General features: G+C 42.2%; 1 protein-coding gene across 1 annotated transcript in view; it reads right to left on the bottom strand.

Moving 5' to 3' along the window:
- Window positions 1–10,172: 10,172 nt before the first annotated feature.
- Window positions 10,173–26,786, bottom strand: part of PDE8A (phosphodiesterase 8A) — a gene marked incomplete at both ends in the record, with an annotated part of 107,481 nt that continues 90,867 nt past the window's right edge. Inside the window, 10 exons of the mRNA XM_079541019.1 lie at window positions 10,173–10,282; window positions 11,031–11,160; window positions 12,239–12,403; window positions 17,519–17,651; window positions 17,836–18,053; window positions 20,771–20,969; window positions 23,059–23,194; window positions 23,321–23,369; window positions 25,801–25,965; window positions 26,551–26,621. Coding sequence (XP_079397145.1) covers window positions 10,173–10,282; window positions 11,031–11,160; window positions 12,239–12,403; window positions 17,519–17,651; window positions 17,836–18,053; window positions 20,771–20,969; window positions 23,059–23,194; window positions 23,321–23,369; window positions 25,801–25,965; window positions 26,551–26,621 — 1,376 coding nt within the window. The remainder of the gene's footprint in view (window positions 10,283–11,030; window positions 11,161–12,238; window positions 12,404–17,518; window positions 17,652–17,835; window positions 18,054–20,770; window positions 20,970–23,058; window positions 23,195–23,320; window positions 23,370–25,800; window positions 25,966–26,550; window positions 26,622–26,786) is intronic.

A 26,786-nucleotide genomic window follows, 5' to 3' on the forward strand; every position in this document is an offset into this window, starting at 1 on the left:
TCTCAAGCATGAAAACAAACAAAAAAAAAAACATCCTTGCCCAATGCCCATGCTTCTCATTTATTTATCTAGGGAAAAAGCAAAAAAACAAAATCACATGGGTGCCTTTTGCAGCACTTAGCTGCCCATACACAAAAGTCTGAATCATCCTTTCTTTTTTTTTGGTGGCCATCCTCACCTCTGCCTTGCTATGTTCTCCACTCACAAATTCTTCCCCCACTCCTCAGCACCAAGAGCTTTTAATCTCTGATGCTGTGCCCCTGAAGCTTCAGGCCACCATTGTATGCTGACAGTAGCAGTGCTGACCCAGTGCTCAACCAGAACATCCTTGTTTAGACCTTATTTCCAGATTCCAGACAGTTGGACTGGTACTACCTGTCAAGCGGGTTTGTCTAGCTCTCAACAGCCTCAGTTGTGGGTGTCAAAATGACCAGTATTTAAGCAAGAGTCACTAACAGATAGCTTTTCAACAGATTTATTGTACATTCATTACAAAAATAATTGGTTGAAATTTTCTATTCTAGAGGTTTGTCAGGAACAGATTGTCTCTACAGTAGACATGGTTCTTATAAATAAAGCTTGGCAAAATTTAGATTTGATGTAGAACTGTGTGCCAAAAGCTTGTCTGTTTTTCTCCAAATAGCTGAGAAATTAAGAGAAGAAATGCATTTCCCCAAAATAAGTTTTGCAGAAACCATGAAAACAGGAGTGGAATATGCTCTTACAGCAGTGATTAGTACCTTCTTCACTTGAATACTGACTTGCAGCTTGGAAAACTAAACGAGTTTAGCAGCACTGAACTATGCAAATATAGCTTCATTTTGTAGCCCACCAAGAATTCACAGACTTCCAAGACAGAAAAGTGCTGTTATGACTGTCTTGTCCAACCTCCTATGAGGCAGGTCAATTTCAGTGCCTTGCAATGAGCACAACTTGTGTCTCCTACAAACAGGTGACTAAGCCTGCAATCTCTGTTAATACATAGGGCACAAGGTGGCCAGGTGAGCAATGCTAACATACTGAAAGGCTGTACCAGAGAATAGCAGCTAAAGTGTACAGTGAACAAAGTGGTCAGAAAGCACCACACCGCTGGGTTGTTTTAACACCTTTTTTTCCCTTCAATTAAAAACGTATGCCTTGATTTAAGGTCCAGCTTCCAAACAGTGGAGCATATTTAACCTTTATCTGCCAAAACTGAACGCCACGCTCTTTACAATGAGAGAAAGACCTGCAAAAATAGAACAAAAACACACAAGTATCAGAGCAGAAGTATCAGGAGAACAGCAGGACTGACAGTCCTCAAGGACACCTTTAGTACGCAAAGACTGCCAGGTCAATGAAGCCATTCTGATGAAAGCCTACATTGTGTTGGCCCTCTGAATGGCCCCACAACATCACTCTCCACCCACAGTTTTCATCTCAGGTGTTTAAACTGTACCTGTATTCTGGCTCCAGAATGAGCTGCTCATCTCTGATGTTACATTAACCCAGACAACCATCTCACAGGTGCGCTGCAAGGACTGATTTGCTGAGCCAGCTATGAGGTACTTGCACACTGTGCAACTGAGTCTCTAAGGGTAACAAACAGCTCTGCCACTATGTTGCTGGCTCAATGAATCTGCAGATCACAGGAGCAGCCAGCTTTTCAGAGCACGACTCAGTGGTCATCACCAGGGATGGCATATGAGACTGCTAAGGCAGCAACAGAAATATCTGAAAAAAGAACAAATAAGCAATCATCAGGTGCCAAGCTAAAAAAAAAAAAAAAAAGTTTGCATGTTTGTTTAATAACAGCTTCACCTGTCAGCTGCAACCCAAGCATTTACTCTCCTAGGAACCTCAACCTTGTCACTTAAATATTTACACAGCAAAGAAAAAGGACTGAACAATTCTTTAAAACCAGCTGTTACTGTAAATTACCATTATATACGTCCTTTACAAGGATGTATATATTTCCATTACAGGGTCTACTGATCAGATCAGTAAGGCACCCAAGCTGCAATTACAGAATCACAGAATATCCTGAGTTGGAAGAGGCCCACAAGGAACATCGAGTCCAACTCCTGGCTCCACTCAGGACCATTCAGAATTCAAGCCCCACACTTGAAAGCAATGTCCAAACACTTCTTGAACTCCAGCAGCTAGCTTGATGAACTCCAGCCATGACCACTGCCCTGGAGAGCTTATCTTCTGAAACTCTGGCTCACTGCTGAACTAGACCACATGAAACAACAAACGCCCATTAAGAACAAGTCGCTCTCTGACAATTAGTCATGTGCTGTAGGATATGTTTTTTCCTGTAGCTGTTGGCGTTTTTCTTTCTGTCCCTTTGATTACGTGTATTTGCTGGCAGAGAAAAAATTCATCTTCAGTGAAATATGGAGGCTCGTGCCTAAAGCTCTGGCACTGGCTGCTCAAATACCACAGGCTGCTCCAACCTGTAGCAGTGATCTATTCATCCCTGCAGAGGCCGCAAGAGCAGCAGAAACAGCCAAAGGACAGAATACCAACCACACCTCACCCAGCAGCTAACCGGGACCTTGCCAGGGCCATCTACAGACTCCCAGGTTTACAAGTTATACTCAATCCCTTTTATCATGGACAAAAAGGCCAGAAGGCAATGCTGAACTAACCTTACCTACCTAGCAAGAATCATATTTGGCTTGTGGTGTGTCTCTGTACAGAACAGAGAACAAAACAGAAAAAACATCCATTAAAACCACAGTGCTGTCTGAAGAGAGGAGAAAGAAGCAGGATCTGAAACTCTGCTGCAAGCTGCCAGCATCTCCTGAAAGCACAGAGCTGGCTGGAGTCGTTCTCCCTCAGAGCTGTTATTTCTGTCTCTGCCAGAGGGTTAAGTCAATAGCGCAGTTCTGCTACTGATTTGATTTGTTGTCTGGACTGCTTTTAGGCACTGCTGGGATTCTTTCAAGGCCCCTTGTTCTCTCACATCCCGCAGTAACACACAAGGTAATCCAGGCACTGTAGCACAAGAAGGACTTAAATCCAGACAGGAGTCTCAGCCTCACGCTGAAAACAACAGCGTTTCCTCTCCTGTGAAGAGGAACGTCTTAAAATCCGGGGTACCTTTGCATCCAGAGACACGAAGCACTTCGGAGCACTCTTCCCACTCCCCGCGGTTCAGCACGCCAGCACACACGGCTGCCACTGGATGGCATCACGCCTACGGGGCACGGCTGCCCGCAGGTTCGCCCCAGCCGAGCGGAGCCGACCTCGGAGCCGCCCAGCTGGGTACCGCGTCCCGTCCTTCCTCGGTCCGTCCTGGAGCCGGGAACAAAGGGGCAAACGCGCACGGCTGAAGCGGCATCACAGGAGCGGCCGCGGCGGCTCTGGACGTTTTGTTCCGACACCCCCCCCACCCCCACCCCGCCAGCTCGTTCCCTCTGCTTACCGCCACAGCCTTGTAGGTGGAGGAAGCAGGCCCTGCCCTTACCTCGCGGGCAGGCCTTGTTCTCCCACCGTTTCATTTTGGAGGATAGTATCAGCGGGGTCGGCACGAGGGCACCGTCTCCACTTTCTTAGTCCTCCGGGACAACGCCGGGAGAAGCGCTGCGGCACCCGGGGGCTGGCTGTTCTCTCGCCGGGGCCTGGCCACGGGGCTCGGGAGGAGGCTCCCTGCCCCGCTCCCCCGTGCTCAACCCTCCCTGCGCAGCTTTCACTTACGTTTCCAGCAGCAAGAAGCGTCGCTCACGGGCCGCGCCGCCATGACACACCGCGTCACGCGCCCGCTCCGCAGCGCCGCCATTTCCTGAGGGCTGCACGGCGCTTCCGGGCACGGCGGGGGCGGCGCCTTCAGGCACCGAAGAAACGTGGCGTCATCGCCGGCCCAGGGCGCATGCGTGATGGCGGGCGGGGCGTTGAGTTGAGGTTCGGCCGGAGGGGTGCTGTAGATGTTAGCGTACGATGAAGTTTTCTCTGTGATGCTGACTGGAAATGAAAGGAAGCCGCCCTTTGCAGCTCGAGTTCTAGAAACGTTACAGCAAAAGCAGCACAAAAACCGCTTTGCAGTACTGAGCTAGACTTAAACGTGTTGCTGCTATTCACTTAACAAATGTTAGGTATGTGCTCTCCTGCGGTTCAAAAAATGCTCGTTTATTTAAAACAGCTTATTTTAAAAGAAAAGGTTTTTCGTGGTTTTTTTGTTTGTTTGTTTGTTTGTTTTGTTTTTTTGTGTGTTTTTTTGGTTCCTGGCTTGATAGAGAGGAAAAAACTTATCTTTCTGCCCTTGGCTTTCAGCAGTTTGTTATGGCAGGACAGCATATTTGCACAAAGCCTGCCAGCATGGATTTTAGGGGCTGCTCAATCAGCTCTGGGGCTTGGTTACAAGATGAGTTTCACTCTGCTTTGATGATGTCCTGAAAACTGTCTATTCATTGGATCCTCTCTCCACAACCCCCCCAAAAGCTGTGTCTGATGTGACGCATGCCGTTCCCTGTCCAGGCTCTGGCTCTACGTGTTGGCTGGGCACTTTGCCTGTCTCCTAGCACTTACTCTGATGCTGTGTCATTGCAGCCTTACTTATGGAAAGCAGTGTCTGAAATGGTTGGCACCACCCAGCACCGGAGACAGGACTCTTTGTGCATGGTACTGGCACTGTGCTCAGTGTGAGCCTCACTGAAATTCAGAGGAAAGAGTGAGGGATGTGTTTCTGCCTTCCCAGGAGCTCTGACCTGCAGCTCTATAAAGCATCAGTGGCTAACTACTATGAAATCATCTGCTCTTCAATTTCTTCTTCTTTTTTTGAAAAATTGGTACAGTTCGAGCCCAGGCCCTCACAGCAGCCTGGCAGCTGCCAGGTCTAGGCCAGGAAAAAGGAATTTTCCTATAAAGAAAAAAAAACCTGAAGAAAAAATATTAGTAGAAAAAAGAAAAAAGAAAAAAGAAGGCATTAAGGGACAGTTCCTGGTGGAAAAGCAATACTCCTTGCATGTTTCATACTACAGACACCAAGAGAAGCTTGTCAAGCATATTCCACATATTCCATTTCATCTTCCGGCTGAAGACCTGACACACACACACAGCCTCCTCTGAAGAGCTGCAGAATCACCAGGATAACATTGTTCTGCTTGGTTACAAGCTGTGCTGCACACTGAACTTGGCACTCAGCACCCTCAGGGCGAGCTCTGAGCTAATGGAATGAGAGCTAAGGAAGGACTGATATCAGAGACTACTTTGCAATATTAAAGACACAGGACCAACTTCTCATTTGAATGATTGCACAGTGGCTAACTTCCTCCTTTCATTCCAAACGCAGGCAGTCACCCTTTTCACTTCTTTCTAAGACAGAACATTGGTGTGCTGTTCAACCTCAGGGGACGTGTATGTGATTAAAGGATGAGGTAACTTCTGTTAATTACCACGATCTGAACTAAGATGAGTTTTAGCTCCAGTAATGACTCTTGCCATTCGAGGGGGGGAGCAAGCAAGCCAAGAAAGGAGTTGATTCAGACTTGAACAAGTGTCCACGGCCACTTGCATTTGCTACTACCACCTCGCAGGCAGAGGTGCATGCAAACACTCCTGAACTTCAGTTTGCATGTGGGAGAACAATATAAAAGACCTTGCATACATGTATACCCTGCAGGCAGCAGCAACGCGCTGCTCACAGCCTGCGTCACATAACTATGCTTGCTTTCTCCTCGCTGTGGATATCAGCATAAGGCTTTCAGCCATTATGGGGTGTTTTTCCAGGCTCACTTTAACTTCAGTCAGAAAAAAGGAGACCTTATTGTTCTGAAAGGGAAAAAGTAAAATACAGGAAGATGAGAATCCTTTCCTGACCCGAGAAACACTGTTAGACCAGAGGCTGGCTTGAAGTTCCGGGAGCTAAAAGGCATTTAGAAGCCTCAAGGCCACTTTGCTTAGTAGCTCTGAATCCTTTAAAAGCCTTTTAAATTCAGTTGCCTTCCTCGTTATAGAGGATTCTAATACATAACCAGGCATGGTTAGCAAAACTAAATTTGCTGAGGTTTGTTTGGGAAGTGTGGGAGGAGATTCTTAAAGATGTTAAACAAGGAAAGAAAATGAAAACACAGGACACTGCCCTCGTAATGTTCAAAGCAGGCAGCAAGAGAAAGCATTCAGAAACCCTTTGCCTGCAGAGCCATCGTTTCAGCAGAACAAAGAAATATGTGAATCACCTGGACGTCCCCTTTGTTCTGAACCAGCAGTACACGCTGCACAGGGCTACGGCAGTAATTTAAAAGCTTGTTTCCTGCGTCCGAACGCCACGTCAGGATGAAATGCAATCCATCCCACTCTCATTTAACGAACACCCCTGGCACCGCTGTACCTTGGAGGCATGATGTCACACATCAACAATTACTATTTATTTTGAAGTTGCAAACAGCTCCGAGACTTCAGAGTGCTCCACTCAGCCATGACTCAAACCTTCCTCATCTCAGGGAAGGACACAACTGCACTTTCCTTGTGCTGTTTCTGAGCATCCTGTGAGGGATTAGTAGATATTTAATTTTATTATCCTTTCTCCTCTTTTATGTAGGAATGGCTTTGTCATTGTTGAACACCTTCGCATTCATGACACATTTTCTTAAATGTCATATCAATGATGTCTCTATTGAGACATAGCTACCAAGAAAAGCACTGGAAGAAAAACTGAGACATTCATTCAATTTTGGTGATTTTTAACTTATATACAGTCATTGGGAAAACTGTGGTATGAAAACCAATTTCAGACTTGTGACAAGGTGTGTAATACTGGCTGGTTTCTCCTATTGGGGAAGCAGTTATTACCCAGAATTTTATACTTATCTCTTGAAAGGACCAAGATATTCATGCTAAAGAACAAACTTTTTTTTTTTTTTTTTTTTTTTTTTTTACCAGATCAGAATAGTTCCAGGCTCACCTGAAAGCTAGTAACCTGATACCCAGGCTTAGGAGCAGTATGACCTGCTTGAAAATATGCAGCATGAAAAACAGCTAATAATTCTGAATGGCTCATTTAATGCTGAGTTGCTGAACCTTATTCAGTTTTAAAATGCACTGTAAGATTAAAACCCCGAGGTGAATAAGAGAACTCCCCATCATCTCGGCTATGCTGGAATTTACTCTTGTATTATCATTAAAGCAAGAATAAATGAAAAATGTAGACACGATGACTGCCAGCCTGCCTGAAATTTGGAATAATTTTAGATATGCTCTACCAGTTTTCTCCATTCTTCTCCCTTCAACAGTGAAGGACCATCACTACATCATAAACCCCTGGTTCCTGTCCCAGGCAGAGCTCCATCACAGGGTGCCAGACTGGAAAAGCAAAAGGAAGGGAGTTTCAAACTTTAAGTACAGTCTTTCTCTGGCAACAGCAAAATTCAGATGGACAACAGAATGAACAGAGCTGCATTCAGTGGCTGCAAATTATAGTTTTATGTTAAGTGAAATTATTATACACCAGTATGGGCATAAATCTATCTGATACAAAGGGCTGATGAGCATAGCTCTACATTACAAGTAATGGCATTAAAGATGCAGTGTGAAGTTCAGGGAATTAATCATATTGATCACTTCTTTTCAATGATGATTCAGCAGGCATTTTTTAAAGCAGATTAAATGAATTGCTTTCAAGCGTTCATTAATACAACCCAGAACATTAATAACTATGCTTATGAAGAAATATTTTTACTTCTTTCCTGCAGACATTCTCTGGACCCAAATGCTGTTGCTGTTCCTCTCTTATCCACTTTGTAGCTTTCCTCTGATGGAGCCTGAGAAGCCTCTCCTTGAACTAAGTACAGGAGCCTGCATGCAGAGGGAGAGAATAATACCAGGTAGCAAATGACAGCCAATTACAGTCGGTGCATGTATATGGAAACAGACTGTGATAATGTCAGGAAAACACCACATCTGGCAGCCAACTCTCCCTCCTTTCATGTTCCCTTTGAGAGAGAATATTTGGTTTGTTTGTTTGTAAGTCCTCAACTGAAATCTGTCTGCTCTTTCAGTAATAATTTTCAGCAATTTGGAAGATCGACAGTGACCCCATAGCCTACACCCTAACTATAATCACTGAGATATTGCTAAGGTCTGGGTGCTTCTAAACAGAACATGAGTCCCAGTGGGCTTGACAATATACAAGCACTGATGAACTAAAGGGAATTACAGAAGGGAATCCTCTATTTCCCAGCACCTAATCCAGACACCAAGCAGGAGGGGAGAACACACGAGCAGGGTGAGGGCAGCACTGGAAGAAAGGTACAATGCAAACACAAACAGTGAGGAAGAGATGGTGGCAGCCCATGAATGTCAGAAGCTTGGAGATGAAGGACAAACACAGAAACAGGTAACAACAGGAGAAGCCACCTGTTCCTTTCTTACCTGCTTTAGGGCTCCAACTGCTGCAGTCCCTGAACCACTCCATCATTCAGTTCTCCTCAGCTTGTGTTTCCTGAAGAATGGTTCAGAATGCCCCTTCTCTAAAGTCAGTCTGTTCCCTCTGAATTGACAATAGCAGTGATTCCTTCAGTGCTTTGGAAGTGCTTTCCTGCCTACAGGAAATGCTGACAGAATCCTCCCGTAGTCCTTCAGCGCAATACAGCCCAGCACAGTTGCAGCTCCGGTGTTGTCTCAGCACACACGAGCCATTGATGGATTTGCCAAGAGCAGGCTGCAGAGGGACTCACGGCCACGTACCACCTTTCAGCACCCTAACAACAATCCAACCCCCTCAGCTTCTCCCCTCCCCAGACAGCAATTATTTTCACAGGAATTCCATGCTTCTGTTAGCCTGCAAACTACAGAGTGCATATATATTCCAAATGAAATGGGTCGGACCTTGACGCTTCTTAAAATACACATTTTATTATTTTCTGGTGTTTGCTATGAAGGTTTCATTCAAATTGTGAAGGTACACAGCCTTTACAAACTTGTTGCATTAAACGTTTTTGTTGGTGGCTTTATTTTCTGTTTCTTTCATGGCGGAGGAAAATACATAGGCTATAAAATGTTGAAATTCGTTAGATGTGTAGTATCACCTCTTCATATATGCTGTGGAATGCTTTGTAGAAATACTATATAAAATAAGGCAGACTTTGACAGGGAATTCAGTCATAAAATTTCAAGGGAGAAAACAGAAAGTTCCAACATATTATTATCTTTTGTAGCCAAGGGAAGATCAGGTGGTCGTCACTGGTTTATGGGAGAACTACCGTGGTTCTGGTGCTCAGCATACATTTCTTGTTTATTCTACTATTCTCAAGTGAGACCTTTGCAATAAAACTTAATTTTAATTAACATAAATCAGACAATATTTAAACATACACATCTATCCTTACAGTGCAATAAAAATGTATCATTGTATAGTATTTGTATTTGCATTATGAAAATAAAAGGTCTGTACATCAATTAAATGTATATTAATGAGTATGAATCATGTAAATTTGTAATGCATCTAAAGTTGGCTTTGGCTTTTAAGTATTTATAAATTCATAGAAAATATTGAACATCTAACAAAATAAATAAAACATATCATTTTAATCATAGATGCTAACGATCAACCTCAAAAATTCTTGTGTTATTTTTTACATATGCTACTAAATTTCTTAAAGAGAACTCACTTTCAGTAGTGCTCAGAAGTGAATGATTGCACCTTCTGTGATGTGAAAAAATAGAGTACATCTATTTTTCATAGATCAAAAATTCCTTCATGGAGAGTTGCATTTTAAATGTCTGATTGTTCTATGTAACTGTCCTAAGTGCTTATAAAAAGCATGTAGCTTTCTCACAAAAGCTGTGAGTCACTATTAATAGGTATTTCTTCTTCACTTGCAGAGTTGAGGATTAACCAAAGTCTTCTACTGAATGTCTGTTTCGTATGGATTCTTCAAGGTCTTCCAGCTTCGCACACTGGTAAGAAGATAGCGCAAAACATGTTCACTAATAAACCCTCTTCAGTACAAGTACTGCAGCAATCCAGTGTAATTCCACTTGACAGGCTTATTTCGTTGGAGTCCACACATGGTAGTTTGTGGAAGTCAGCTGCTGACCTCATGTTCTCTTGAATTTGAAAGTTCCCCAAGCGCATGGGCTATCCTTACTGTAATACTGCAGAGACCGAAACATATCTCAAATCACATGGACAAAAGTGAGCTTGAATAAATATGCATCTGGTTAGTAAATTACACACCATAGTCTAATTGCTATTCTGGTGGTGGTGGTCGGAGGCTCCGCAGCTTCCTTTCATCTAATCCTTTCCAGTATTTAAAGTTATTATCCAGATGCTGCATCAAATTTGGCAGGTCTGCAAATGCTAGGGGAAAAAGGGCAGAGTGTATTTAGTGTGCAGGATTGGAATAGTCACATGATGCTGTCTGCTTAAATATCACTTAAATGTCCAGGCAACTGTGTTAAGTAGGAAAGCTTAAAGCTGTCATACTGCTACTTGAAATGTTTCTGGCTTTACAGCTCTCATCACTCATGGGTCTTCCAAGGCTACTGAGAGCAGTTTTGAGAGTCTATTTAATACTGGTATTGCAAGCACCAGCAAAGGGACGCCATTTTCCAGGAGGAGCATAACTAATTATGCTTGTAATTATCCTACTTCATCAAATCTCAGTCACATGTCATGATGTGGCATTTAGGAGAGTCACATTTCTGACCACTTCTACCACAGAGACAGTGCTTGGAAGGAAATAGTTGCTCCCCCAGGCATTTTCCAGACTGTAGAAATTTGTCTTGAAGAATAACTGATATCAACATGGACAAAATGGTTATGTCCAAAGAGCTCTCAGAGAGAAAGTGTTCTTTCCTCCATTTTCACAGAAGCAAGTTTAAAACTAAGAGAGTTAAACACTGCCTGAGACTGATACATTAAAGAGAAGCCAGGAGAACGGTTTGTAGCAGGATCAAAATACTTCTAAGCAATAATGAAGTTATTAAGCTTACTTGAACTACAGGAATCTTCTCTTGTCTCCCATGTTCTTTAGGAGTCACAAGAGAACAATTCTATATCACAATAGCTTCAAACGTTTAGAAAAGATCTGTGGAATTTTGCTTACCATCCCAAGCATCAAACATATCAGTGATGAAGTAATCGATGAATGATATTTGGGACTTGGGGATGCTGCAAGTATTTCTGTCAAAAACTGGCATCACAACAGGTAAACCTTGCCTCTTTTCTTCATCAGTCTGCAAAGAACACTCTTGTGATTATTCTGTAACATTCCATTAACGGCTTCTTTGAGTGGCACTGACTAGAGCATGCAACTGCTAAATAAACAGAGAAACCTGAACAAACTGAAGAAGCAGCACTTCTTGGGCAGGTTTCAGCCAAACCACTGAACAGTGCCTTCCAATGTTTCCCACAAAGTGGCAAATTTACCTTCTGCATTTAACACACAGAGCTGGCCCTAAGTAACTGTGTGTTACTGCTGTGAGTTATGACTGATTTGGATCTAGAACATGTATCCGTTGTTAGCCTCTGACAGAAGCAGCATTTTGTACCCATCAGAGATGTCAAACTATCTTTATCTTCCTCTTTTTTCCCCCTTGAGGTACCAAAGCCCAACTCCAGTATTTGGTCTATATCTGTAATAATGCCTGCCCCTTGTCCCTGTCTTCTCAAAACCTTTTTTCAGCATGGTTCACTAAGGTCTTAGAGCATTTTTTGGGCCGAGTGCTGCTCCCATGCTGACACTACAACCTGATAATCCTGTTCTTGAGACAGCCAGCACACAGTAGGCAGAAGGCACCCTTTTGTGATGGGAATACGACAGGCAAAACAAAAAAAACCTCAAGTCGCAAACTGGAGAACTTGAAAGCTTAAGTTTTTCATAACTGCACTGTAGATGTCAGCTTTCTTCTGTCTGAAGGTACCTAGTTGTATTGGCATGAGTAATTGTAGAATCACAGAGTCATCAAGGTTGGAAAGGATGTTCAAGATCATTCAGCCCAACTGTCCATCTACTACCAATACAACCCCACTAAATGCTATCCCTTAGTACCACATCTACACATTTTTTTTGCTCTCATTTTTGAGAGCCTTCTCCTTATCAACTATGATATCCCTTTCAGAACCGTTGTCTCACCATGTTTGACCCCCTCGCCCACTGTTTGATACTGAATATCCCATCATTTAAAAAAAAATAATGTATTTTTCATATTGCTTAATGCACCCTTAGGTGTTTTGGGACAGTGGCCATACATGCACACTTCTCTTCCCTTTTAAAGAGCCTGGAATTTCAGCAGCACTTTTTAGCTGCCTTACCTGTGCAAAGTACTCCTCAGAGATGCGTCCGGCCCACTCTATGCATTGCTCTATAGGTCTGCATGGATTGGAAATGTCTGCACACTTTATCAACATGCGTTTGATGAGGATGCGGTTTTCAGGAGACGTGAGAACATTTTTGATTGAATCCCCATCACCATTATTCTGCAACGTTTGAGAATTAAAAGCAATCCATTAGCAAAAGCTCTGCATACCTACTCAAAAGCTTTGTGCCTTGGGAATGTTTTCAGCAGATCCTATAAGGATCAGTGCCATTACTGACTACCATATATGATGTCCAGCTGAATTCATAGGGGGTTATGAATATTAGCCACAGTTCCAGACTAGCACCGAACTCATTTCTGGATTCATTGACTGTCTTTGTGACAGATCTCTTGGGCATCTTTGGGCAAGTCACCTAATCCCTCTACGCCTTGTCTGCCTCCTTAAATGTGTGGTGAGGAGCCATTAATCACTGCACACGTAGTGATGAGCACTATGTAGGCAGGAAATGTAATTCTCTGCTGAAACGCAAGGATTAATGGACTTGCACATTAATAGTGGAACAGCTGGTTTAACAAAAAACGGACTGATCTGACATGCATGGTCATCCTCTGCATGCAAACCTCATCACCATGAGCATCAATCATACTGACAGCACTGCTGCCTCAGGAGTCAGATCCCATGCTGCCTCCAGGCATACTCCTGCTCTACCTTCCACCAGGGCCATGGGAGCCCACCAGTCTCCAACCTGACTGGAATTTGTGCTTTCTGAGAGTTTGTCAGCGTTACTAAAAACATACTCTGTACAGCCTCATCCTGCCTTTGCAAGTCTAGGAAAAGCTTCAGCCCACACACAGCTTATATTTGGTTCCCAGGCTGCATATACAGGTGGGGCAACAGTCCTCTACATTTGGAGCCAGAATCCAGCTAATATGAGTAAAGGCTCCAATAATCCAGATTTCAAAAAAAAACACACATAAGGACGCCAGAGTTACTTGACTCTTCAAGGATGGGTAGAATATAGAAATTGACCACAAGGTCTCTTGTCTACTACTAAAAAAAAAAAACTCTTTGGAGCAAGGAATTTATTAGGCTTGTCTAGCACCTAACAAGGTCTTGGTCTAAATGCAGTAAAGGAGTAACAGAAAGAAGTGTGATGCTGGTAAGAGAACAGTAAGACACCAGATCCTGCAATACTTGGTACAAAAAGGGAGGTACGAATCAGCTTCTACAAAGCAGCAGAAACATTCTGATCTTTTAATAGGATATATTTTTCAGAAGGAAGTTCTGGGGGAAAAAAGTCCTTCCTGAAAAAAGAAAATCACAATTAATAATATAAACAGTATCATTTGGTAGGTACTGGTTCAGAAACATCAGCTCCACATTTCCTACCAAAATTAGATTCTCAAATTTCTTGTTTTCCCTCATTTGTAGATACACGAAAGAGGAAGTACTGAGGAAACAAAGTGAGTTGCATAGATCTTCAAATACATGTAAAAATGATGTAAGAAAGTCAATGTAAAGTGATGGAAGCTCCAGAAACACAAGTAATGCATGAAAATGAAGCACTGAAAATAATGAGAGATCATTCAGCTAAGGACAGCAGATAATATCCTCCTAGGTGAGCCACCAGGAATGCAGAAAGGATGTTTGCTTCTGTGATCTGTTCAAACCAAGGCACAGCTCTGCTTGCTGGTTGCGGATGTCTTGGGAATAAAATGTGCTAACTGTGCTTCATCCCAGCATCCTGCTCAGAGTGCAGAGGCGTCTCTCCATGTCAGATGTTGGCTTCCTGTCATAGGCTTAGGTGACATCATGAAGGGAAATGGGAGGATAAAGGATGCTGGAGCTGGAAAGGATTTTTTTTTTTCAATTTATGAAACAAAAGAAGAAAGGAAACAAACAGAGCAGCTTCTCAGCATGGCTCTTTGAACAAATATGTACAAAAATAATAAATAAAAAAATAAGTGGAACTGTCCCATTTGGAATACATGGTTGGCAGCTCAGCCTGCAAACATTACACTGAGTCACAGCCATGACTGGAAACAGGGCCAGGAAACACACACTGCTGCTGCAACCAGATATATGAACAGACTTGAAAAGGGATCTGTCAGAGTTGTTCTGCTGGTAACAAGCACAGCAAATGATTGGTTTCACCCACTCGCACATTACAGACCTTTTAGTAGGAACCTGCTGAACTGAGAAACTCCAAAACGAAAGAAGGAAAACATTTTGCTTCTCGATTTCTCTTAAAAATTATATTGCCTTTTTCTTCCCACTCTTAAGCAGGATTTGCTATGAATCGCAAATACCTCGTGGGGCAGATTATTCCCCTACAGCCCCTGGGGCTCACAGCCAGAATTAAACTTTGATTTCTACATGCAGCTGTCCTTACTTTTACTGTCTATCTGTACAGGCTGAAGCAGCAGCAGCAGCTACCCAGCTCTCTGTAGGCAGGAGGACGGATCCATCCAAAGAGCATGGAGCAGCCACCCAGCTCTCTGTAACTGTCAGCAAGAGAGATCCATCCATCTTTGGATGGATGCTGCAGCCCACTTCTTGGGGCCACCTCGCTTGCTTGTAATCTACTAAGAATTATTCTCCCTTCTTTTTTATCGTGTTTGTTACAATCAAGGAACTGAGCAGAGAAGCATTTGCCCTCCTCATCTCCCACGCATTTTGCTGGCCTTACATTTCCATCAGAATATCCCAAAACAACAACAACAACAAAAACGTTTATGAGGCCCTCAAATATATGTGTGCATGCTACTTCTTAAAATTATCTTATCAATTAAAAAAAAAAAAATCAGGTTCTGTGGAAACTTCCATGAATAAATAGGTATGTTTAAAAAAACTATCTACAGTGAAACAGCTTGACTGCCTACTGCTCCAGCTGTCAGCTAGCCGGCGGGCTGATGCTTCACATTAAAAGATTTTACTTAATACTGTTCACAACTGCCAGCTGAAATTGGTTGGTTGAAGTTCCCCCACCAGGTGTCCGCCTCAGGCAAAGATTTATATATTTTTTTCTGAAAATTGCAGTTTAAAATGATTTGGTGGCTTCTAAATATGAGGGTAGGAGAATTTATCAGCTCTTCCTAGCTGATGCTAAAATTGCTGCTGTTTCTTTCTTTTCTAAATACCCTCACATCTTCATGAGTGAGGACCTGGAATTGAGTTGGAGGGATGGTTTTGGGGTAAGCCACTCACCATCTCTGTGAAAAGCTGCTGGACATGTTACTAATATCAGGGAAAAAAACGTGGTTTGTGTAGATTCAGTAGGAATTGCTAGAGCCTGGGATTGAGCAGGACTCTTGCTGCAACTATAGTTCTTGGCTGTGCTGGAGCAGAAGCTGTCCAGGTTCAGATTTTATAACTAAGAACAGGGAGCCTGCCTCTCCACTACTTGCAGTAAACAAAACCTGCAGAAAAACAGCAGCAGGGAAGAAGAGGTTGTTACCTGATATGAATGCAGAAGCAGAGAAGAAAATGAGTAGAGAGGCACAGAAATCCTGGGAACTCTGAGAGAATGGACTAGCAAGCCAACACTATTGGAAGAGGGAAGGAAGGCTGAAAAAGGAGGGATTTGTTGAGCGAGGAAGCTAGTGCTGGGAAATGGAGAAGAGAGAGAGGCAGAGTGAGAAGCCATGGAACAGAATGGTGGGTGAGAACTGAAAATGGTGTGACAAGCCAGTGGGCAGCAAAGGGATTCTAATGTGAGAGAAGACTATCAGTGAAAAACAGAATCTGATGAAACATTTATGGCCTGACTGCATTGTAACATGCACAAATGTAAATGAAGCCATCAGATTGAAGAGATGGTGGTAGTTTTGTCATTTGGCAACTTCTGACAACAGCTTTACAATCTGAGCATGTATTTCATCATCCTTCCTTTTATTTGTAATAGGTAAGAGACCAACTGTGGTAACAAAGACTTAGCTGTTAAATGATCATTCTAAGGACAAGCATACGCACAGGCTAGTTCTGGTCTCCTCTAGGTTCTGGTAGCAGTGAATGGGCACTTGGAACAAAGTGTAGGTATTTCCTGGGCAATGAACACAAGGTCCAGTGCAGCACCCACAGAAATCAATACTTGTCTGAGACTTTAAGCCACATTCTGCAACATAGAGCTATCTGGGAAAAAATACTTCATAGCCACAGAATTAACAGCCTTTTTTCTACTTTAAGTCAGTAAAACCAGTATCCTACTACAACTCTGGCTCCATGTTCACAGAGTTCTCATTAGCATCACCAAGAGCCAAACACAAAGCTGATTCTAGCTTATTCTCTTGTGGGCAAGGGTACTCTCCTCCAGATAAGCTCCAGTCTGCTTCTGATGGGTGAGGTCTGTCTCTCTCCCACCTTCTGGTAACAAAAAGACTGCCCTACCCTCCCTGCACACAATAGTCATAAATGTGGCTTTCTAAAAAAACATGGTAAGAAAACACAGAAAACCATTACAGCTCCTACAGGACGTTGCCACTGTTGCAAACTTTATTATAACTATTCTGAAAATCTTCTCTTTGCAAAAACCATTCCAACAAAATTATATGCTACTCTTACTGGCAACAAAACTGCTGGCTGAAGCTGTTATTGAAACTGGTGTGGTTTTTTAGAATGAGTTCCTAACAGGCAATTTCATTGTGTCCATGGGGTTCCAGATGGCTATTGATTATGTCTATATGGTATAGAATGCCACTATCATCTATTTTAAAGATTAAAAAAGAAAGTAGGCAGAAAACCCATGAATGCTGCCAGGCAGCACTAAAAGCTGAGGGCCCTCATTTCCACAGAATGTGCCATATGGCAGTCAATATACCTGCCCTTACTCTGCACCACCAGCATTCCCGTTGTGAGTGAGGGAGTAATTCAGCTTCTGTTCTGAAGCAAATCTCGGCACCTTTGCAGAAATGGCCAACAAGAACACCAAGTCTTTCTGCCAGCACTCTCCATAGGAGTGACTGCGTTCGTCAAAATGGCTTTTTCTACTGGGAATTATAGAGGCCAGGCTGCCGGTCCCAAGCACATGGCTGGTTCTCATAAAACATCCCAGTGCTGCAGTAATAACAGGAACCAAGCAAGTCCCACTCATCTTCAAAGCTGTGCAATGATGATGTAAAAAGAGCATTCAAAGCCAGAGGCGAAAGACACATTTCTTATCTCTCTTTCTCCATGTTTCTCATGAACTTTCTCAGAATATCACGTGGAGATTTCCTACTGCCAAGGGTTCCCAGTCCCTGCCTATTCACTTTAAGGAGGATTCGCATTGTTGCTTACCCCATTTTCTTCTAGCGCTGCCAAGGGTTTATTAATGCTGTTGACAAACTTGTTGACATGCTCAAAGTGCTTTGTCATTTCTGTTGCTAGGACCATGTCAATAATGGCTTGGCGAAGGGTTCGATACTCATTCCTGTTTAAAGAAGGAAACAATTAAGAATGCTGGCTGGTTCACAAAGGGCTGCTTGCTAAAACAAGTCTGTCTTAAAGACCGCTTGTGTTGCTGAGAGGTGCCAGGGGAAGAAAGAATAGAAAGGCTTGGGTAGGCACAGAAGTGAGAGATGTCAGTGGGCAGACAAGACAGTGTTTAAGCTTACCTTTCCATGTTCTTAAATATATTGCATTTGTCATCCCGGGTGGTGAGCTGGAAAGCCAGGGCAGCATGATGGCTCTCCAGCACTGCGGTGTCATTGTAGAGAATTGCTAGCTCACTCCCAGCATTACACAGGAAAGAATTTGTTCTTCCTGGGTGATCCACATCATGGACTGTGGCAGCAATAAGTGCAGCAACTTCATCAATGGGATCCAAAGTTTGCTGAAAATAGAAGGATGCTTAGTTTTCCTGGCAGGCTCGTTAAAAACGCTATTCTGTCCATAAAGGTTAAGCCAAGTTGCTAAGGGAGAAAAGCCAGAACTCTGCAAATCGGTAAGGGTCAGACATTCTAGTCAGAGCACTGGAAAATTCATTATAAGCTTTATTGAACGCCACGTGACATTTTTGTCTTTTTGTGCCTCTTGAGTTTTGCCTTAGCCATACTTTTGATAAAACAAATTCAATTAATCAAATTAATGCAAAATAATAAATTAGTTTGTGGTTTCTAACAGCACTTAAACAGCCTTCACTCAGTTAGCGTATTTGGCTTGGGAAAAAAACTGGTATTGCTAAAGAGTATGCTGTTGATAGCAGACCATTTCATTTCTTCTGAAAACTGAATGTGCCCTAATCGTATTCCATTGATGTGTTGGCTAGGCTTGTGATTTGTAAAGAGTATTTCACATAAGTCCAGTTCTGTAACAGTGTCTTGGGCTAATACAAAGTCTGGGCAGAATTCTTAACAGTTGATAACCTTAGAAAAATCGGACTGTCAGATTCAGATTCTCGTAGCATGGTGTACTCCGTGTTTTCTGTCTAATCACACTGGTAATTCTTGTATGCTTCCTTATGTTTACTCTGTAATGAAATACAAAACTATTTGACTTGGAAGGTTTTATACTGCGATGTTTTAACAGTGCATTAATAACACAGAGAAAAAGAACCAAACACCTCAGGAATCTTTACTGTTCATCCACTCTGAAACTAGTCTTTATTCTGCACTTATGCCGATCATAAATGCAAAATACTTTTGTTAAAATGTTAATAAAAAAGACAGGAGCAGAAGTATTTCCAGCTGAATCTGGGAGCGGGACAGTTAATTCAAATTAGCTTGAGTTAAGGTCCAAATTCTCTGCTCCCTTTGACTGTACCATTCACAGTGCTCAGATTTGGTAGATGAAAAGACTGTCCCTACGCTACCTTACTCTCTGAAATTAATGCAAAGACTTGACTTTGATGGAGCGAGGATATTATTCATTGAGGACTGCAAGAAGGGTCTTGTGCAGAACAAGAAAAGGCAAAGGAATATTTCTACCCTAGGTTCACAATTACAATTGTCTGAAATACTGTCTCCTTTGTGTTAGCTGCTTCTTTCCGCTGCTACTCCTGGGATTGTACCTGAGGTATAAAGTTAGGGGCGAGGAACTGTAGAACAGGTTCTCCTGAGTGGGACAGACTGATCAGTGCTCAGTGTGAGAAAGACCTGTGCAGCTGGAAAGCAGCGAAAAACTGGAGAATACTTGAACGGCAGGACCACAGCAGTGTATCCCAAGCTTATTTCCTGAGTGTGACATAACAACCTTTGAAGGGATTTACAGTACCTTTACCTCCAACTTCAGGTCAAGGATTCTAACTTTGTCACATTAATTCCTATGCCACAGAAATGGAAATGATCCTGAGAATATTGCTTCAGTTTGGAAACCAGAAAGTTTTCCCACACAAGAACTGAGTTCAATTTACTGAAGAAAAAAATCTCAATGTGAATCTGACAGCAGAACTGTGCTTTCTGTATTTAACTTAAGCTGAACTCTGGACAGTGCAAAAGCAGCTGGGCTGTAACTCTGAGAAGATAAAAAGCAAATCTTGAACTTCGATTCTGCTCCTTCTTCTATTGCAACTTTTTTTTCTTTTGCTATGCCTAAAGAGGAATGGAAATAACATTTTGGAAAAGGAGGAGGCAGTCATGTTTCTGTGGCATTGAGATGATTCCAGATCTTGTCTGTTTTTCATAGATATTCTTGAGAAAACCAGTTAAACCTCTGGCAAATAAGGGGCTGCAAATTTCTGAAGAAGTTCTATTCCCTCTTGGCATACAGTATATGAGTCAGCCTCTGGAGAGCACACTAATAAGATACAGCTCCAGGTTAAGAGACTTCAATTTTAATGAGCTGTCGGAAGCTTGTTTACAATCACAAATGTCTCAGCCAGGTGCCCATCACTAGCACTATCCTTAGGCAGGCCAATTCAGAGTAGGAATTTCCATCCAAAAACTTAACTTAGAAACATGTACTGCCATCGGTATACGTGCAGGCACTGCTTTAATTTGCCTTCTCACACTCCAGTCTGCCCTCTGGGCGTGAGAACAAAGGCTGTTCTGATTTATTCTGGTTGTCAGTGGCTCTAATACACCAGTGGGCATTATGGTACAAGGAACTTCAACAAGTAATCTGTTTCAACACTTCTCCAATGCAGTCTCTTTCAGCCTCAGGACATTTACTTCAGTGGGTAATACAGCTTTGGAAGCACTCAGCATATTTTAAGGCCTATATTGTTCCATGAGTTTTCCACAAAATTACCATCACAAGGCATGAGAAGTGACAGTTGTTAATCTGTATTTGACCACCACAAAATAATTCAGTCATTAGCTCACCTATGTGAGAAAACTGAACGATGCCAGGAAGTTTTGTTGTAAAAGGAGGCTCTCTTATTCTCTCATCAACAATGGCTCAGTTCCTGTAGTACTACGTAGTACCCACTGTTCCGCATACACCATATGGCAGACTCTAGAACTGATGTAAAGCAGCCCAGTTCTTTCACCAGAGCGCTCAAACTGGTTGGCACTAGGCAGACATTTGAGTCTTGGCATCTTTTCCGAGAGATCTTCCTTTAATCCTGACTGCACATCCCACCTATACTGTTTCTTATAGATGTGGACTTACCTTGACTCTTTCTTTAGACAAGAAATAAGCAGTGGCATGTAGCACATCTGCTGAATGGGTGGAATTATGATAGGAGTTGGAGGAATGGTAGTTAGCTTCAATAACTTGTAACCATGACCTCAGGGTTGATTCTGAGCAGTTCAGGAATTCACAGATTCCAAAGCGAGCAAATATTTTGAGACCCAGATAAACCAGAGGCCTGTGAAGAAAAATAAACAAAATTTTAAAACAAATGAGGTTGAAAGGGTATTACAGAGTGTGAATAGCACAACTCTACAGAGCTTTTTTTAACCAAAGATGTGCCAGATCAGTATACAGATTTGCTTGCTACAGAACTTCAGAATCTTTTGCCTTTCTGTCACATGCCAGCTCTCAGAACGTGACAGTCCCTGATGGGTCTGAGAGCACTAAACAGGCTGTGTGTGCTGCTGTGTGTAGCAGCATTTTGGTACCTGGGGAGTCTCTGCTGGGTAAACACAGATTGCAGCCAAAACAAGACAAATCAGCATGTCCAGAACGCAGCACATGAGAAGAGGGAGGAGGTATTACCACTGCCAGTTTCCTAAGCCAGCTTGTGTACATTTAGGTTATGTACATGTACACCATGCAGTGCTGCAATCGCTATTCTTTCTGCTCTGTACACCCGCTCCATTTCTTTTACACCAGCCCCCTGAAGGCTTCTATTGCTCACCGACTTTGCATGCAGTAAAGGATGAGGTATTCTGGAAGCAGGTGAAAACAGGTGCTGGCTGGGATGTCACTGGGATGGCAGTGAGGTCTCCCTGCGTGCCAGCTCGTCAGCACCACGCAGCACGGTCAGAGGTTCCTCCAGGGCTCTGTGTCTGGAACTGCATTGTCTCCTTCACTGAGCTTAGGGTTAATGAAATGTCTTGGCTTTATCAGTTTGTCTGCTTAGACTTGAAGGCAGTACTAATGATCTATTTGTAGACGTGATCCATTGAAGATCACCTTAATTTCCTTAGTAAATGAATTGCCTTTATTTAAAGGCAGCAGGAGGCAATCCTAATTATTATACCTTTAGTAAGCACGTAGGCAGCAAAATGCCTCTTTTGTCCTCCTTTGGTCTATTCAAATCAATAAGAACAGAAAAACCTACCTGGTCACCTCATGCGCGTTGCCTGAAACATTGAATTCTTTTAATGCAGTGAACACATTAAATGTTGTAAATTACAATGGCTAGATTAACTTTTTTTTTTTTTAATTACTTTATCTATAGTACTTCATTAGAAATGAAAGTGTGTCAAAGCAAAAACAAAACCAAAAAACCGTAATGAGATGATGCAAATCTCTTTACTTAGAAATCAGAAGTTAGATCACTTTATTAAGAAGAACAAAAACCTCAATGTTTTGGGCTCATAAAACCACACTCTAAAGTTGAAGCCTATATGTATTAATGAAATGCCTTAGGATCTTGTTTTAAATATCTTTCAAAGCTCTTATGGATCTGGGATTTCAGTGGAGCCTTAAGTTAGTCAATTTATTGCAGGATCTAGCCTCCAAAGTACAGTGTTGCAGAAGCTTTGGGCTAAGACAAAGCGTGATAAATGAAACCAGACTCAGAGGAGAATTTTTGATAGACATCAGGAAATAAAACCAAAGATCTAAGCAAGAGATCGATTTACAGCCATAGTGGGAGCTTTTGTTGCTAGTGATGTACAGACCATCAGAACTGCTGACCTGCTTTTGAAAACATCTATGATGAAAACTGTATGCTTTCCATTTTATTAGTAAATATTCCTCTGTTAGTCTTATACATAACATGTAGCCTGCTAAGTTTTTAAATCAAAAAGCTTCTTTTAATCCCAAAGAAAGGTAATGAGAATGTTGCTGAAAAGCTGTACTCAAAACTGTTTGGGAATAGAAACTACCCAATTACACAGAGACAAAAAAGCATGCTCTATACCAACTGACCAGATTAGATGTAGTTGGATGTAACTTAAACAACAATTTGATTTATAGAACTTTTCTGTTTTTGAAAACAGAAATGGAAAGCTTGTAAAATGGTGTTGCTTTGTTATTATACCATATCAAAGATATATCATCTCCAGTTGATAAATTCCCACTGCGAATCTGCAAGAAATAGTGTGTGATGAAACAACAGATATTTAATGAGTTCACACATGGTGAGAAAATTTCTAACATTCCACTTTGAAAATAAAAGAAATTCAGTATGAAAAGCACAGGTAGAAAAATTTAAGAGCTGATTACAGGATGACTTCTCCGTCAGTTTTCAGCAACTTCTATTTACGAGCCCATAGTTTACTGACCTTTTATGAGTGGCAGCCTCAAGCTCAAAGATATCAAAATCCCAGTGTTCTTCATTTTCCATTGCCTGTGTTATCCGTGGGGGTATGTCATTGAGGGAGATGGGAGAGATCAAGCTGCCAGCGACCTGATGAGTTTCTGTTGAGGGGTAAATCAAAACAAACAATGCTCATTTAAAAAAAAAGGAACATCTGAGTGCCTTTAGCAGATTTTATAAACGTCTTAATATCTTAACATCTCAGTAGCTGCCAAATTAAGACTTACGTTTTGCTGACAATATGTATTCATTCCCTGATAATCTTCGCAGACCGTCCTGTTCAATGAAAGATGAGAGTTAAATGTGGGGCACTGCAAAAGAGGTCTGTAAAATAATGTCAACAAACAGTAGCACCATGACTTTAGAGAAGCCTGATTATGAGCTCTCGCAGTCATAACAATTGCCTCTGTTATGTATGCTTTACTTGTAGATCATAATGGATGAGAGACTGCAGGTGGTGGCGTCCTTATTAACGCTGGGGAGTAAAGACAGGAATTTCTCAGGTGCAGATGGAATTACAGCCTCACACCCACCCTTGTTTGGACAACAGAGAGACATCAGGTCTGGCTGCGTGCCACAAACCAGGCGCTGTATGTCTGTACATTTCCCATCAGCAAACAGCAGTGGGTGCTGGGAGGGGGTGGATGGGGACACACTTCTGCTCTCCTCCCAGTGCTGGCAGATCAGGTCACCACAGCAGCATCAGAATCTCATGATGCGTTGCTGAGATTGCAGGGCAAAAAATAACTGTGAGACTTCCCTTCTATCAAAGAACTTACGCCTGTGTGCTCTACAGCTCAGTGCCTCCTAGGTGTAAGTCTGGCATGATGCCTGATGTGCAAGCTGAGCTGAGGGATTAGAACCGACAGAACGATGTATTTCATGTTTACCTTTCAACTCATAACTCTAAATGTAGTGGCCCAAATTCTGCCTGCTCTTCTGATGCACACCAACTGTTAGCTACTGCACGAGTGCTTACCCAGACTACAATGTCAAAAAACAGCTATTGAAAAACCCTTTCTGAACACAACTGACTGTGTTATGTACACAAAGCATAGCTTAAGGAAATGTGGATGCTGTATCTGAACACGCAATGCCTGCACCTACAGGAACTGTTAAAATGTTTGTATTTTTCAAATCCATAAGTAAATTAGTCTGAAGTTTTGTGATTTAAAATGGAGTACTACCATTACAATTGTCCAAATGACTCTTCAACTGCATTGCTATGGGACAAGTATTTAGAACAGCGGATGCTGTGTATCTCTTAGAATCATAGACTCTCTTTTTAAGAGTTGAAATAGCAGGTGTAATTCTCTCTGGCAAACCCATTTGTGAACTCCAGGTGCCCTTCCCATCATGAATTCTGGGTAGCAGGTCAAATCCAATAACCCACAATTGCCTCTCCTTAGATACAGCTTGTGAATGTGAAATGGAATAAGATGATTCTGGGGTTGGAACTTGATGATCCCTGGAGTCCCTTCAACCCAAGCCATTCTATGGTTCTACGATTCTGTTTTCAATAACACTATGCAGGAAAGATGGGCTGAATTACAAGTGGAATACAAATGTATGTAAAGAACTAATAATCCATGAAAAGGAAGGGGCAGTTGAAATTAAAAACTGAGCACTGCACGACTATTCAGCAGAAGCAAAGATTCCCTTTGTGTCTCATGCATCATCATTTCTCCCATATATTAATGGTTAATGTAAGAATATATTTTGTCTCCTGAGTTAGTAAATTCAACTGTATGAAGCATTCTGATCTTCTGGAATTCTTGAAGCCTTTTGTATGTTTCTCCTAATTAGACATTTGCTGGGCTATTTTATAAGACAAAAAATATATGTAAATTGTTTCAAGATTTGAATGGATTCTGCAAACTTGTCTTGAGCTTGAAATGATAATAGCCCAGAGACTTCTCTGAGAAGCTCACATCCTCTGATCCTTTTGCATTTAACACAGTTATTTTTCTCCTGAGGAAGCCTTTTATATGCAACCTATAGACCAATGGGAACACATATCCTTAAGGTACAGGTAACATGAATCCAAGTTCATCTAGTTATCACCAGGAAGGCCACACTCCAAACTGAGAATTTGGGTTCATTTCTTTGCTTCGCTACGTGCCCTTTGTTCAGCTTTTGGTACACTTCTTTTTCCAATGTTCCTGTTCCTTTTTAGCTAATATAATGACAAAATACGTAACTTCTTTTTCTTGCCTTATTTATTTAAACATTGAGTTTTGTGGAGTGTGGTTGTGTTTTAAAATGTGAATATTCATGTTCTTAGCTCAAAATACTGATCTTTCCATGAATCTCTGTGAGTTCAAATATAATCCAAGGAAAAGCAACAAAAAGCATTTTCTATTCCTCTGAAAACACATACTGATTATTCACATACTTTTCATTCATTCCATTCTAATCCTAGTTACAAAGTATCTGTCTTTCATTCTCTTCCATCTATACCTTTCTAAAATGAAACACTAGAAAAAGAAGAGTTTTCCCTTTCCACATCCAGTGAAACTAATGCTTCAAAGGACCTAGTCCACTTTATTCCAGAGTTACATTAATAAAATAGGGTCTGTGGGGAGAAAACACAAAAAGAATGTAGCATCTTATAGGCAAAGCATATGTCAGATGACAAAGATCAGGTATCCAGGAACATCTGGCAGCAGAAAATAATCAATAGCTGTTTGTGGCAGCATGTACTTACTGTCATCAGCCCTCCCACGAGGTCACTTGTGTGTGGATCCTCATCCTTTGTTCCCAGTTGTGGAGAGTACAGTTCAGTGGTTCTTAATATCTCCAAAACACGGTCTAACGCTTCTGCAACTGGCATTGGACTGCTTTCTTGTGCAGCATTGATGATGTTTATTACCTAGTTTAACATCAGACATGCTTTGAATTCAAAAGCGATTTAAGAAAGAACAGACACTCATCAATTATTACGGAAAACTCATAGCAACTATGTGAGATCTAAACCTTTAATCCACGTGTGGGAGAATTAAAGTGAAAGGAATGTTAATAAAACACTGATTTTTGCTGCTGGCTTTAGGACTTCATGGCCTTGAAGACAGCAATTTATTAATTACTTTCCTCTGTCCAACCTTCTTCCATTTGCCTCTGTCACCTTATGAAGGGGTCAGTTTGTGACAAATCCTTGAACAGTTCCAGGAAGTAGCTTACAAAGCACAAGAAGGAGGATCTCTCGTCACCACCTCCCCAAAGGCAAGAGTCCTTAAAAAGGGTTGTGCTGAAGCTGGCCACAAGGAGGGCACCCTGCTGTGCAGCCTTGTGAGAACTCAGCTCAAAGCATCGGGCTGTTGACAGGCAGAAGAAGGGAAGAAGCTGCAGTGGAAGCCAGCACTGCCTTCCTCCTCCATCCAGATGCTGTGCTGGAGCCTTGTGCCATGGTGTTCCAGTACAGCACATCTGACAATGACCAGCAACGGTTGCTCATTACCTTGGTGATTGGTGCTTCAATAGTCATGGAATGTATCCTGGCCATAGAAGAGTGCCGCCTTTGTGAGCTGCCTGCATGGGACAAAGCAGAATCAGTGCCAAGCTCAGCAACACGGCATGACAGCAGCGTTCAGCCAAGAGATCTGGGTTCATTTTCTGAATGGCTTACCCTGCGCTGCCCTTCACAAGTAATCCTGTAAGCAGGATGCATACACATGCTGGTATTGCTGGCAACAC

Source organism: Tetrao urogallus (assembly GCF_951394365.1).
Source record: "Tetrao urogallus genome assembly, chromosome: 11".
Taxonomy (NCBI): Eukaryota; Metazoa; Chordata; class Aves; order Galliformes; family Phasianidae; genus Tetrao; species Tetrao urogallus.